Consider the following 16,235-nt stretch of genomic DNA (forward strand, 5'->3'; position numbering starts at 1 on the left):
ATCAGTACAGATACCAACGCATCTTGACCACCAAAGTCCATTTGATGTCACAAGGCTGTCTTGTACTTAAAAATATCCTCTCCTGGTTTGCAGAAGATGTCTTCCTTAATTGACCTCCCATAAATGTAATGGACATATACCATGTCTGTTGATTCATCCAGCTGTAACGCATAGAATTCACTGGCTTTGGTGCGATGCAATAATTGTTTCAAAACATCTCCTGCCATGTCACTGATGTGTTGTGAAAGTGTTGTTTGAGGAAGACATTGTCTGTATAGTTTTTATGGCCTTTTCCCCCAGCATTGTCCCAGCCATATCCGCGGCAGCAGGAAGAAATAAGTCCTCCACAATAGTATGGGGCTTGCCTCTCCTAGCCACTCTGTAGCTCACCATATAAGACGCTTCTAGCCCCTTCTTATTAATGGTATCTGTTGCTTTTATACATTTCTTACTACTCGAAAGTCATATTAATTCTCGCTCAAAAAACTCCCGTGGTTTATTTTTCAAATTGGCATGTTTTGTTTCTAAATGTCTACGCAACAGTGAAGGTTTCATCGAGTTGTGAGATAGTACTTTTGCACATATAACACACAGTGGCTGAGGAAATGCACTACTCCCAATATAAGTGAACCCCAAATCAATGTAGTTCTCATCATATTTGTACCTCTTCGATGGTCCAATGTCCCTGTCTGTTGTTCAGTGCTTTCCCGGGTAAGGGGGCAGTAGCTCTTCGGCTGCATCAAATTCACAACTGGCAGGGTCTGTAGTCATTTAGGCATGTTGCCTTTCTGTTCTTGGGCACAGGGACTATGGTGGTCTGCTTGAAACATGTTGGTATTACAGACTGAAAGGAGAAGGAAAGCGGCTACGGAAAGCGTGATCACACAGTCCCGGAACAGCTGATGCTGTCATGCATGCCTCAGTGTTGTTTGCCTCGAAGCGAGCATAGAAGTGATTTAGCTCGTCTGGTAGGCTCGTGTCACTGGGCAGCTCGCGGCTCTGCTTCCCTTTTCCCTTTGTAGCCACATAAGACGAGCGTCGGAGCTGGTGTAGTATGATTCAATCTTAGCCCTGTATTTACGCTTTGCCTGTTTGATGGTTCGTCGCCGGGCATAGCAGGATTTCTTGTAAGCTTCCGGGTTAGAGTCCCACTCCTTGAAAGTGGCAGCTCTACCCTTTATCTCAGTGTGAATGTTGTCTGTAATCCATGGCTTCTGGTTGGGGTATGTACGTACAGTCACTGTGGGGACGACGTCCACACTGCACTTATTGATAAAGCCAGTGACTGATGTGGTGTACTCCTCAATGCCATCGGAAGAATCCCGGAACATGTTCCAGTCTGTGATAGCAAAACAGTCTTGTAGTTTAGCATCTGTGTCATCTGGCCACATTTAACATGTTGATTGATATTTGTTACAACTGATTTGTTTCCCTGCATTAAAGTCTCTGGCCACTAGGAGTGCCACCTCTGGGGGAGTGGTTTCCTGTTTGCTTATTTCCTTATTCAGCTGCCTGGGTGCGGTATTAGTGCCAGCATCTGTCTGTGCTGGTAAATAAACAGCCACGAAAAGTATAGCTGAACTCTCTAGGCAAGTAGTGTGGCCTGCAAATTATCACAATACTTCAGGCGAGCAAAATCTAGAGACTTCCTTAGATTTTGTGCACCAGCGTTTACAGATATGTACAGATCGCCCCCCCCCCCCCCTGTTCTATCTTGCCGGTGCAGCGTATATCTCGCTAGCTGAATATCCATGTCGTCATTCAGCCACAATTCCGTGAAACATGGGACATCAAACTGTAATTTCCTGTTGGTAGGATATTTGTGATTGTACCTCCTCTAGTTTAATGTTTGTCTAATATTGTCCAATGATTGCACATTTGCAAGTAGTAGTCCAAACCTAATTTCTTTCATCGTGTCAACTTTTTTAATTTTAATTTTACCTTTATTTAACTAGGCAAGTCAGTTAAGAACAAATTCTTAGTTTCAATGACGGCCAGGAACTGTGGGTTAACTGCCTGTTCAGGGGCAGAACGACAGATTTGTACCTTGTCAGCTCGGGGGTTTGAACTTGCAACCATCCGGTTACTAGTCCAACTCTCTAACCACTAGGCTACCCTGCCGATGCTCAATTCTGTGCCAGAATTAAGGCTACCCGACATGAATGTTCACTTTCCAGTTGAACTCGTAATCTTTCTTATCAAATCTGCAGGACATAAAACAATATAGAGCCAAGAGTAAGATGGATATCATTTGAGTCGTGTGTGTGATTTTTGACCCTCCCTTTGTTAAGGGACACATTTTTCCATTTATGTTAGTCACATGTCTGTGCAACTTGTTCAGCTTGTCTCAGTTGTTGAATCTTATGTTCATACAAATATTTGCTCATGTTAAGTTTGAAAATTAACTCAGTTAATTAACAATGAGGACGTTTCTTTTTTTGCTGAGTGTGTTGTGTTATAATAAACTGGATGGGCCGAGCCCTGAATGTCGATCGGCTGACAGCCATGTTTTACTGCTCTAATTACGTTGGTAACCAGTTTATAATAGCAATAAGGCACCTTGGGGGTTTGTGATAAATGGCCAATATATACCACGGCTAACGGCTGTGTCCAGGCACTCCACGTTGTCGTGTTAAGAACAGCCCTTAGCTGTGGTATATATTGGCATTAGACCACACCTCCTCGGGCCTTATTGCTTAAGTATACCTTTTTTTCGTATTAATTAGAAATTCATGTTTTTTTTTTTAATAAGATTCCTCACAAAAACAAGCGTATCTCTGTGAAATATCAATGGAATACTGAGCATATACCAAGCTTTTTATTTTGAAAGGGGGACCACAAAATGTAAAATCCTCAAGTTGTTACAAAAAGCCTGCGCCGCGATAGATGGGTTGGCTGACAATGTCACAAACTAAGTGTGCGCTGCCATGGGGCAGAAGTCAGTCAGCCTGTTGTGATTTTTGATGGCAGATTGCTAGCAAGGATGACAAGAAACTTCATGTGGGGATTATATGTGGCTCAATCGGCTTGTTTCACCATGTTATTGATACTATGTCTTGTGTTGTTTTGACTGATTTCATGTCAAGGCTAATATGTCAATTTGCTAGCTGGCTAACCAACAACTGTAACGATGTAGTTGAGACGAGTGGTAGTTGTGCACATTTATTTACATTTTCAATCAACATTGGGGACGGAATATGCATGTTGTAAACAACCTAAGCCAACGCCAGCTGATTTGCCCATTGTTGCACGTGTGTAATTTGTGTTGCTAAACAATCAACCCAGAAGATCTATTATGTAAATAAATACTACGTTTTGGACATTAGGTTAAAGACCGGTTAAAGACCCCACTGAATGATTCAGAACATGAGTAATCATATTCGTATTGGTAAAATGAGTTTATCTTCCTTACATAACACGCGTTGGGGAAGTATTTTTTTCACCCACTTTGGGCAGAGTGGGCTAGCAGCTGTGTGAGCGAAACAGCACCCCTCTGTTTTCAATTGGCAAAATTAGCAAATTTAGGCATGACATGTCAGCAACTAATACTGAGGCTACACATCTAAGTATAACTGATCAAATTTATAGAAGACAAGCATTGTAATTGTGACTTCTGTAAAGTGAGTGTGGAAGAGGTGAAAAAATTGTCAACAATGACAAGCCACCGTGGTCTGACAACTTGGATGGAAAATTACTGAGGGTAAATAGCGGACGATATTGCCGCTCCTATTTGCCATATCTTCAATCTAAGCTTACAATTTTTCATTTAGGCCCCCAAGTTCTCTGAGCAATTATTTTGGCACATAAGATTGTAAACACTAGGAAATCAGCTCCATCCTCAGAAATACAGTGTAGACATTGTTAATGTTGTAAATGACTATTGTAGCTGGAAATGGCAGGTCCAATAGGTTCACCACTGAGTAAACGTCTATAATAGATATTAATGTTTTAAGAAAGGAATGCGTGTGCGCGCGTGTGTGTGTGTGTGTACAGACACACACACATTTGGCCTGGCGAACTGGTTTTATGCGCTTACCGAATGGAAGCTGATACGTTTATTTTAATTTTTTATGTTTAAACTCCGCTGGTCTCGGGAAGAAATTACGAGTCATCACTGTCTGAGACCGAGTCAAGACTGAGTACAAATGTATTCGAGACACTTAAAACGTGGTCTCGAGACCGGACTCGACTGGTTTTCTCCTGTGCCTCTCCTCTCCTCTACTACCACACTGGTAACTTGAATAAGCAATTTCATAAATGTGTCAACATAGGAATCACAGAAATTGGGTGTTAACCATTACCCCTCTAGTGCAGGGATCATCACCTAGATTCAGCCACAGGCCTATCATTTTTTGACAGGATGGAGTTGGATACTGTAGATACGCCTCACAAGTCCTCAACTGGCAGCTTCATTAAATAGAACACACACCCGTCTCAACGTCAACAGTGAAGAGGTGACTCCGGGATGCTGGCCTTCTAGGCAGAGTTGCAAAGAAAAAGCCATATCTCAGACTGGCCAAAAAAAGAAAAGATTAAGATGGGCAAAATAACACACACTGGACAGAGATATGGCTTTTTCTTTGCAACTCTGCCTAGAAGGCCAGCATCCCGGAGTCACCTCTTCACGGCTGGCTGTTAAATGTACATAGAGGGCTAACATTTATATACATGTCAATCTGTCATGGCTCGAACTAGAGGAGAGATTGACTTCATCTTTACTTGCTTTTGTAAGAAGTATTGACATGCTGAAACCACCTAGCTTTCTGTTTTTAAACAACTAGCACACAGCTCGGACACCCATGCAGATTTGCCACCAGAGGTCTCTTCACAACCCCCAAGTCCAGAACAGGCTATGGGAGGCACACAGTACTACATAGACCCATGGCTACATGGAACTCGGGTAACTGACGCAAGCTGTAGAATCACCTTATGGAACAGCTGGGACTGTGAAGAGACACACACACAGGCACACTCATACATATGCTAACACGCACTCTACACACACGTACACATGAATTTTGTATTTTAGATAGGGCTGGGCATAATGACGATGTATCTCGTGACGATAAACGTTTTTATATCGTTTCATATTATGGTCTTTTGTTTATTTCTTTGTTGCAAATCGCAATCTTTACGACAATATTTTACGTTAATTGGACGACGCTTTGTTCTTGTGGAAGGAAATTTGCAACACAAACAAACATGGAGGAGAGTGAACACAGACGTTGCATGAGGCTTTTCCCCACAGCACACCATATGGCAAAGAATTTCAAAAATGGAAGGAGATAACAGCTGCCGTTACAACTTACATCTGCAAAGACATGGCCCTAATTTACACGGTCCAGAAATGGGGGTTTCGTGAGTTGTTGCTAACGCTCGACCCAAGGTACCAAATGCAAATTGATGTGTCACGTATTATTGCCAAAATAACATGTAAGCTCCAACATTTTTAGGCCTAACATTTATTTTGTTTGTTACTATAGTTGAAGTGTTTTCTATTGACCTTTTTTAGATTTTATACATTAATATTTAATATTGTTACTTGCTTAATTGAAAATTTGCACAAAGATTCTAAATAAAAGGAGAAATAATAAAATATTATTTGATGACTTTAATTCAAAATGTAATAAGCAATAGGCATAACATGTGGTCATTTTATATAAACTATTTATTCATTGAATTTACAGAAAATGTGCTATATTGTGATATGTATCGTTATCAGGATATTATATTTTGGCCATATCGCCCAGCCCTAATTGTAGATATGTGGTAGTAGAGCAGTGGCCTGAGGGCACGTCATGTCATATATTTTAAGGATCTTCATTAGCTGCCTTGGCAGCAGCTGATAGGGATCCTTAATAAATACAAACCTCTCATGGCTATTTTAGGGATGTGGCAATCCTCTGAGTAAAACATACGTTCACCTCTTTTTTTTGTTGATACAGTGCATTCGGAAAGTGTTAAGACCCCTTCCCTTTTCCACATTTTGTTACGTTACACACTTTTTCTAAAATGGATTAGGTACATTTGTTTTCCCTTGCCAATCTACACACACTACCCCATAATAGACAAGCAAAAATACCTTATTTACATAAGTATTCAGACCCTTTGCTATGAGACTCAAAATTGAGCTCATGTGCATCCTGTTTCCATTGATCATCCTTGATTTTTCTACAACTTGATTGGTGTCCACAGGTGGTAAATTAAATTGATTGGACATGATTTGGAAAGGCACACACCTGTCTATATAAGGTCCCACAGTTGACCGTGCATGGCAGAGCAAAAACCAAGCCATGAGGTCGAAAGGAATTGTCCGTAGAGCTCCGAGACAGGATTGTGTCGAGACATAGATCTGGGGAAGGGTACCAAAAAATGTCTGCAGCATTGAAGATCCCCAAGAACACAGTGACCTCCATCATTCGTAAATGGAATAAGTTTGGAACCACCAAGACTCTGCCTAGTGCTGGCCGCCTGGAAAAAATTAGCAATCTGGGGGGGGAGGTCCTTTTGTCAGGGAGGTGACCAAGAACCCGATGGTCACCCTGACAGAGCTCCAGAGTTCCTCTGTAGAGATGGAGAGAGATGCACTTGGAGTTTGCCAAAAGGCACATAAAGGACTCTTAGACCATGAGAAACAAGATCCTCTGGTCTGATGAAACTAAGATTTGTGGAAAAGGTGAAGGGGTCTGAATACTTTCCGAATGCACTGTATAAGTGAATTTGTCCCAATACTATTGGGCTCCTAAAATGTGGGGAGGACTATGTACAAGAAGTTGTGACATTTTTTTAAATTGTTCACCCGATATGGATGAAAATACCCTCAAAATAAAGCTTACGGTCTTCACTTACCTCCTAGTCATTGTATAATTTCAAATCCAAGTGCTGGAGTACAGGGCCAAAACAACAACAACAACAACAAATGTGTCACTGTCCCAATACTTTCAGAGTTCACTGTACCCAGCTATGGAGGAACTTTGAACGTCCGAGAGTTGGCCCGATGCCGGGGCTAGCTCAACACCCTGGACCAGATGTAGCTAACAAACTTAGGTGAATTCAAAAACTGCCTGCTACTAATGACCAGAAGCTAAGATATGCATATTATTAGTATTTGGGTAGAAAACACTGAAGTTTCTACCACTGTTTGAATCATGTCTGTGAGTATAACATAACTTATTTGGCAGGCGAAACCCCGAGGACAAACCATTTGAAGTCACTCTCTTTTCAATGGGTTTTCATTGGGAATCCAAATTCTTGCAGTTCCTATCGCTTCCACTGGATGTCAACAGTCTTTAGAAATTGGTTGAGGTTTTTTCTTTGAGAAATGAAGAAGTAGCACTGTTCAGAATGAGGCTAGAGGGAAGTGTAATCTTTGTTAGAGGCGCGTGACCTGAAAGCTAGCTACACATTGTTTTCTTCTGGTATTGAACACAGTATATCCCCTCTTAAAGTTGATTGATTATTTACATAAAAAAATACCTACAGTTGTATTAGAAAGTAGTTTGAGATGTTTGGACAAAGTTTACAGAGAACTTTTGTAGTCATGTTGCGCGAGTTGGAACCAGTGTTTTTCTGGATCAAACGCGCCAAATAGACATTTTGGATATATATTGATGGAATTAATCGAACAAAAGAACCATTTGTGATGTTTATGGGACATATTGGAGTGCCAACAGAAGAAGCTCGTCAAAGTTAAGGCATAAAATATCTTGATTTCTGCATTTTGTGTTGCGCCTGGAGGGTTAAAATATGGTCTGTGTTTGTTTGCTTTCGCCATAAAGCCTTTTTGAAATCTGAGACGTTGGCTGAATTCACAACACGTGTAGCTTTAATTTGGTGTATTGCATGTGTGATTTCATCAAGTTGTTATAGTAATTTATTTGAATTTTGCGCTCTGCATTTTCACTGGATGTTGGCCAGTTGGAACACCAGCGTCCCACATATCCCAGAGAGGTTAATAAAATCCACTGTGAAATGTGATCGCTATAGTATCCTTAACTAGCTGGCAGGCAGACACTGGAAGGAGATGTTTTTGAGTGACAGTGAGTGCTTTGTATAGGCACTTGGATTTCGCTTTTTTGTTGGACTGAGTAAAATGCATGTGACGTAAAATAACATTAACCGGTTCCCATGCTTTTAAAATAAAAGTTCTGAAGTCTCCCGAGTGACGCAGTGGTTTAAGGCACTGCTTTGCAGTGCTTGAGGCGTCACTACAGACCTGGGTTTGATCCCAGGCTGTGTCAAAGCCGGCCGTGACTGGGCGACCCATGAGGCGGTGCACAATTGGCCCTGCGTCGTCGGGTTATGGGCTGGGCGCCTGTAAGCGGACTTCGGTCGCCAGCTGGACGGTGTTTCCTCTGACACGTTGGTGTGGCTGTCTTCCGGGTTAAGTAAACAGTGCGGCTTGGCAGGGTCGTGTTTCGGGGGACACGAGGCTCTCAACTTTCACCTCTACCGAATCCGTAGGGGAGTTGCAGCGACATGACAAGACTATAATTATCAATTTAGATATCACGAAATTTGGGAGGAAAAAGTGGCACAAGTACAAAAAACAAAAAATTGTTGTGTTCCAGAACACTGGAGATCAAATCTTTTGAAACCGTCCTCTTGGCCGCAGAGACAAAAATTTTACATTTTTTTTTAAAGGTAATTTCCTTAAATTCTATACATTTTGCCATGGACTGAGTATTATTAATTTTGTTTTTTTTAAATCCAGTTTTATAGCTAGTTACCTGCATTTCTACACATTTTGTCATGGGGCTGAGATGAAAAATACATTTTAAAGCTAATTTCCTGCAATTCTACAATTTTTGTCTTGTGTGGTTTTCTAATGTGGTCTGATTGACTTAAACATTTTAACAAACTCAGTGGGGCCCCCATGCTATTTTATTTGAGATTTTTTATTCCATAACTGTACATTCTTTTCTACATACTTTCTGATTTGATCATTTTAAGTTTGAATTTAGTACAAGGAGGCCCGGGAAGGCCCAAATGTAACAACCCTTCATTCTGTTAGTTACGAATTAATTGTATTGTATATTTTATTTGTTCATTTTTCTTAGCATGCATTGTCCATTGTAACATGTTTGCATAACGACTTCACTCCATGACTGTGATGTTACATTTGATTTAGCACAGCTAGATGAAAAATAATACACATTTATTCAGGCAGACAATGCATTAGAAAAACACACACACACACACTGTGTCACACTGAGCAATTTAATCCCTGACTTTCCACACACTATTGTAGGCTTAGCCATGACGTGTGCGACGTGCACAGAGCTGGAATTTGCATAACAGCCGGTAGAGAGAGGATGGTGTGAATCAGTGACTTTGCTACCACAGGCGAGTCACACACACACACACACACACACACATTCTCTATATTGAAAAAAAAGCCTTTATTCTCACAATGGCATTTAAAACCCCTTCCCCTGTACTTTTGTTTATTGTCCTACCTTAAGAAAACATCTACCTCTTTTCACTGGGCTCTAACTGGATTGTGGTGTAAAATCCCCTCCATCTCCAATTCACAGCTCTGTTACTCCAAAGAACTGAAAACAATGGAAATAGTAAGAACCTGAAAAAGAGTAATGAAGTTGTAGAATGTCTTGAATTAGTGCACATGACCCCTCTGAAAACAACCCTTAAAGAAATCGGCTAGTCAAACTCTGTAATCTCCTCCAGTATTAGACTGTTGCTGGAACTGCTTTTTTACCAAAGCTTTCCTCCACATTACCAGTAAGCTATTTGTTGAAGTGTGAATGGTCGCAAGTGTAGTAAACTGGAAGGGGAGCTGATATAATGGCCACTTGTTCAACTCATGTGTTTAACGGTTTGTATTCTCCTCCCCTCCCCCCAATTGACTGGTGAATCCCAACTCAACCTTTTACGGGTTTAAATTATTCAAGAAGCCCCTCTATGCTGAGTACCTTTTGTGTTTATTATGTCAAGGCTCTGACCCCAGGTCTGATTGGATATTGCACATCAATGGTTATTTGCGCTAGTTTGATTTGACGTGGCTGTCTAACCCCTTTCCATCAATGCTTTTCATAGACAATGGAGGAAAAATGCCTTGCTGGGCAGTCGCTGTCGGATGCGAACCGAGCATGAGTATCGTTTTACTTTTAGATGAGGGCTTCCAAGCTTTGTAACAAACTGTTATGGCCTCAGTGAAACAAAGGTTTGAAGGTCTTGCATCTAGGGTGCAGGAAGCACAGAAAGCTATCTTTGTCTTCTGGTGGCCATCTCAGAGCGACTTTTTCCATCTATCACTTTTCCTCTGCGGATAGAAACTCTTTGATCCAGCCGCAGGAAATATCTCATAGGAAGCCGGCCTAATTTGTGCGATCCCAGTCACTGAGAGCGATAACCAACCCACATTGTGGAGAACAGTGACTGATCGCCATACTCCAGCACCAAGGCCCTCTCCTGTCATTGTCAGAGGGAAATGGAGCAGACAATTGTGGGAAATGAAAGGGGATCTGAAGACGTTGACTTTCTTCCATGATTTATTAACCAAATGCCTACTTTTCTCTGCAGGTTGGTGAGACCTGTCCTGCAATGTTTCATTTAGGTCTAGTACTGGCAACGGTAACATAAACCATCATGATTTACTGAGGCTTGGTTTATTCAAAAACAATTATGTGGGTGTAGGCCAATTCATTAATGTATGGGGGGAAATGTATGCACTTGGTATGTAGACAAATCACTGAGTATACCAAACATTTACAAACACCTTACTAATATTGTGTTGCACCCCTTTTTGCCCTCAGAACAACCTCAATTCGTTGGGGCATGGACTCTACAGGGTGTCGAAAGCATTCCACAGGGATGCTGGCCCATGTTGACCTCAATGTTTCCCACAGTTGTCAAGTTGGATGAATGGTTTTGAACCATTCTTGAAACTGTTGTGCGTTAAGAACCCAGCAGCGTTGCAGTTCTTGACACAAACCGGTGTGCCTGGCACCTACTACCACACCTCGTTCAAAGGCCCTTAAATCTTTTGTCTTGCCCATTCACCCTCTGAATGGCACACATACACAATCCACTTCTCAAGGCTTAAAAATCCTTATTTAACCTGTCTCCTCCCCTTCATCTACATTGATTTGAAGTGGATGTAACAGTCGACATCAGTAAGGGAGCATAGCTTTCTGCTGGATTCACCTAGTCAATCTGTCATGTAAAGAGCAGATGTCCTTAATTGTTTTGTAAACTCCGTGTAATGGCTGTAGTTAATAGCCTAAACCCTCACTGGGTAGGTAGCCTACATAAAAGTTACAAATAGTCCAAACTATATTTAAAAATATATATTACATTTGAATAATATTAGTGACTATGCTCATGGCAGTTATACCCTCCACGTTAGAGCAAAGGTCCTGTAACTTTGCCTCTACAGACAAACAAGGTCACTCGTGGATATATTTAAAACACAGTTCCTGGTTTCTAGTTGTAGCTTGATGTCAAGGAGCAAGATCTACATTTGAATGCTAAGGCTAATGTTCACAGCATAATGAATAGGAATTTATCAATGTGAGCCAAAGTACAGTTTGAAACTGTACACAGGTAGTTCCCATATGGCCAAAACAAAAGTTACAACTCAATGTTATATAGCCTTTTTCAATTCTGAGTTTATATCTGGTTTAGTGGACCTGTATTAGTGCCTTGAATTTTTCCTCTGGGGTGACAAAATAATAATTATTTTACTCATTAGTTACTTCTGTCTTTAAATCAGTAATCATATTCCGGCACTTCAAATGAAATACACACACTTTTCTTGTATAATGATGATAACCGAGTGTAAAGCTTTTCAAAAATGTTGGGTAAGATTCACAGTAATTTCACTGAACTTAGATAAAAGCAATTATCTTACTTGTGTATTATTATAATGTTACCTGCCTCATGCTTGACAATGTCTTTTACATTTGGTCTAGGATGACACTTTATTTATTTTTTTCATTTATTGGCATCACCCCATAGGACATTGTCACACCGATGGACAATATACAACAGGCAGTCCAAATTGTACAGTTAAAACATAATGACATTTTCAGAAGTTTTTGACCACTGTAAAAATGCTTCTAAACATCAGTTCTAAACATCAGTAATGGGTACTCATTCCAATTACAGATACTCCAAAGAGTCATGTATTATTTTTTTTGTCACTACTTCCCCGAACTGGGAGTGGCTCATTTCCGTGCCTGCTTCCTTCCTTGTGCTAGCCGCTTCTCAGGCCCCCTCTACTGAGTCGAACCCTGATTTTCCGTTACCAGTCGTCACCATGGAAGGCACAAAGTACCATTGAAAGTTGATAGGGCAGACATTCGAATGAGACGCCAGTGCCACGAAGGGTCCCCATATCGGTTTTGGGCCAGCACTTGTTGGCAAATCTTAGCGCTACAATTGCCACAGTTATCCAAGTAACATTGGAGCGAATTAATGGAACCTTAACTGATTTAATGAGCCATGCAAAGTTTCACTGTACCGGCCGTGTGTATTTAGACTTGGCTTAATCTTTGGGACAAGAATATGGCAGGCTCAACCAGGTAGAGCAGGGGGGAACAGTTTCCAAAAGGGGCACGGCTGATGGGGGCTCCCAGGGTGGATCACGTATGCCAACCGGTCAGGAAAAGAGAAACTGGTAGGACAGACATAAAGGGACCAATGGGATGGATGTTCTAATGCCGGGAATTGAGAACCAGGAATGGGAGCACCACAGCCATTCCCCAATGTCTGCCTGCACGATCACTAGGACCAGGTAAAGAAACTAGACCCTCCCCGGAGGCCAGAGACAGATGCAGAGAGTGAGAAACCAGGCATGGGAGAATGAATACATAAATATTGCACTCAGAATCGCTTAAAAGCATCAAAATTGCAGCAGGATACAAATAGGTCTAATGCAAATAAGTGTTATTTGATTATAATGAAATGTTTAGAAATGTTTATTAATAGGTTATGTCCCCTGGAGTGACCGCTGTTTCCTCTGCTGTGACACCATCTTCCTGTCACACCGTTGGAAATCTCAGGCTGTATGGCCCATTTTGGTCCTTATTGTTAATAGTAAGCCTTCCTTATGATTTCACCAAAAACATTTTTTATTTTTGTACTTCAAGTGTGTAAAAAAATATATCTACAGTACCAGTCAAAAGTTTGGACTCTTTTCTACATTGTAGAATAATAGTGAAAACATAAAAATAACACACATGAAATCATGTGGTAACCAAAAAAGTGTTAAATCAAAATCTATTTGAGGTTCTTCAAATAGCCACCCTTTGCCAAGAGTGTGAAAAGCTGTCATTAAGGCATTCTCTCAACCAGCTTGGAATGGAGTAACCTGGAATGCATTTCAATTAACAGGTGTGCCTTGTTTAAAGTGAAGTTGTGGAATTTCTTTCCTTGTTAATGTGTTTGAGCCAATCAGTTGTGTTATGACAAGGTAGGGGGGTATACAGAAGATCTTCTTTGGTAAAAGACCGTCCATATTATGGCAAGAACAGCTCAAATAAGCAAAGGGAAACGACAGTCCATCAATACTTCAAGAAGGTCAGTTAATCTGGAAACTTTCAACAACTTTGAACGTTTCTTCAAGTGCAATCACAAAAACCATCAAGCGCTATGATAAAATTGGCTCATGAGAACCGCCACAGGAATAGAAGACCCAGAGTTACCTCTTCTGCAGAGGATAAGTTCAAAGTAATGTAATGGACACAACATGAACTGTTCTGAGGAGACTGCATGAATCAGGCCTTCATGGTTGAATTTCTGCAAAGAAACCACTACTAAAGGACACCAATAAGAAGAGACTTGCTTGGGCCAAGAAACACAAGCAATGAACATTAGATTGGTGGAAATCTGTCATTTTGGTCTGTCGCAGAGTAGGTGAACGGATGATCTCCGCATATGTGGTTCCCACCGTGAAGCATGGAGGAGGTGGTGTGGGGGAGTTTTGCTGGTGACACGGTCAGGGATTTATTTAGAATTCAAGATACACTTAACCAACATGGCTACCACAGCATTCTGCAGCGATACGCCATCCCATCTGGTTTGCACTTAGTCCCAATATCATTTGTTTATCAACAGGACAATGACCCAGCACACCTCCAGGCTATATAAGGGCTATTTGATCAAGAAGGAGATTGGAGTGCTGCATTAGATGACCTGGCCAACACAATCACCCGACCTCAACCCAATTGAGATGGTTTGGGATGACTTGGACCGCGGAGTGAAGGAAAAGAAGGCAACAAGTGCTCAGCACATGTGGAATCTCCTTCAAGACTATTGGAAAAGCATTCCAGGTGAAGCTGATTTGAGAGAATGCCAAGAGTGTGCAAAGCTGTCATCAAGGCAAAGGGTGGCTACTTTGAAGAATCTCAAATATATTTAGATTTTTATTTAACACTTGTTTTGGTTACTACATGATTCCATGTGTGTTATTTCATAGTTTTGATGTCTTACTATTATTCTGCAATGTTAAAAAAAAGAAGAAAAAAAAAAAAAGTAACTTTTGAATGGTACTTTACATCTCATTATATACAGACCTCTGGTGTAAATGTGGAAGGTGCACAGAGGAGCGACGGAGACTAGACCAAAAATACAACATGAGAACAAGCGTCAGTATCCTGACAGTATCAATTTAGGACTACACTTTTTTTGTAGAGTTCTTTTGTCCTGCAGGTCCTTGTGTGGTGGGGTTGTCATGGTTTCTCAGTACCTAGTCACTCCATAGTTTATCTCAGCAGGACACTTAAATTGGTCAATTTCTGACATTTCCTTTTCTCTTGTTTCCAGGATACCTGTGAAAGCTCTCGCTCCCCCACCCCAATGTCGAGGTCGCAGTGACGGGGCTGGGCAGAGGCAGAGCCCGGTGCCCCGGCCCCTTTGCCCAGCTGAGGAGCAGCCCCTGACAGGGAGCGCACCATCTCCCTGTGCCTCGTGTCCTCTGGGGGGCATTTTGAGCCATGGAGCACCCACGGGAAAAAGAGGGTGAGCGACCGGCGCGCAGCAGCAAGGCGGGTCAGGGGCGCAGCGGGCACTCGCGCCCCTCTGGATCAGGCTCCTCCGGAGTGCTCATGGTTGGGCCCAACTTCCGTGTGGGCAAGAAGATTGGCTGTGGTAATTTTGGAGAGCTGAAGCTAGGTAAGAACTCGCCACCCTTTCAAGAATACATTTGGAACTTTTTTTGGTGTATGTATGAAGATTGGTTTTACAATTTTGGGCCCCTGTAACATAAAATCTTCATTGATGAATTCCTAAGGACAGTCAGTACCCTCTTCTCACCCTCGCTATCATAATATCTCAACACGACGATTAAAGTTGGATGCAATCACTGATTCATGATGAGGTCAGGCCCCAGCTACTCTGCAAAGGCTGTGGACACTGGAATTGAGACACAGATTACATTAGCGGCAAATAAGATGCATTTCATTTTCGTTATGGATAATTACTTCACTTTGAGAGCTGAATGTCTATCCCCCTGCACCTCTACTACAACTCATTATCACATCTGACACCTCGCAGCCTGAGGTGACCTTAAACTCAGGTACATTTTTAAGCCTTTAAGGTCGGAAACTTCCCGGTAAATTTCCTGAAATTCTCCGTCTGAAGTTAAGCATGGGAATCTTGAGAATTTTGCTTAAATTCATCAAAAAAGTTTGCTTACAACAGTGAACCTTTTTTATGGGATACACATAAAGCAATTCTAGGTCTTGTGGCATATTTTGGTTAAACTATTCCAAATTCAATGTAATTGCAACCCTCTGCATGCACTGTGCATTCTTCATCACATGTGCAGTGCACTCATCCATCACATGTACAGCTGATTCTCAAGACCTTGAACACTAATGAGATGCTATAGAGCCCACACTACTACACTGTCTGAGCCAAGGACTACATGCTTTCTGGTAAGTTTTGATTACAATACTGGCTGGGGTGAATATATTTTACATGACATTTGTGATAAAAAATACAGCCACACCGGTCTCTACATTACAGATGAGTTGAAGGCAGTCATCAATGACCCTGGACCACAGAAGGTATTTGCGCTGGTGACAGACACTGCTGCGAACATGGAGGCTGCTTGGTCTAAAGTGGAGGAGTCCAACCCTCACATCACACCCATTGGCTGTGCTGCTCATGCATTGAATCTGCTCCTCAAGGACATAATGGCACTGAACAAATGGATACACTCTACAAGAGAGCCAAGGAAATGGTTAGGTATGTGAAGGGTCATCAAGTTA

General features: G+C 41.6%; 1 protein-coding gene across 7 annotated transcripts in view; it reads left to right on the top strand.

Moving 5' to 3' along the window:
* The window catches only part of LOC110522465 (casein kinase I), a 59,710-nt gene that overhangs the window by 2,439 nt on the left and 41,036 nt on the right, over window positions 1-16,235 (top strand). For all 7 annotated transcript variants that reach the window (XM_036977206.2, XM_090230685.1, XM_090230697.1 and 4 more), the window contains exon 3: window positions 14,788-15,135. In XM_036977206.2, the coding sequence (XP_036833101.1) occupies window positions 14,958-15,135 (178 nt within the window). In that variant the 5' untranslated portion in view covers window positions 14,788-14,957. The remainder of the gene's footprint in view (window positions 1-14,787; window positions 15,136-16,235) is intronic.

Source organism: Oncorhynchus mykiss, chromosome 1, assembly GCF_057628025.1.
Source record: "Oncorhynchus mykiss isolate SJ-2025 chromosome 1, ASM5762802v1, whole genome shotgun sequence".
Lineage (NCBI taxonomy): Eukaryota > Metazoa > Chordata > Actinopteri > Salmoniformes > Salmonidae > Oncorhynchus > Oncorhynchus mykiss.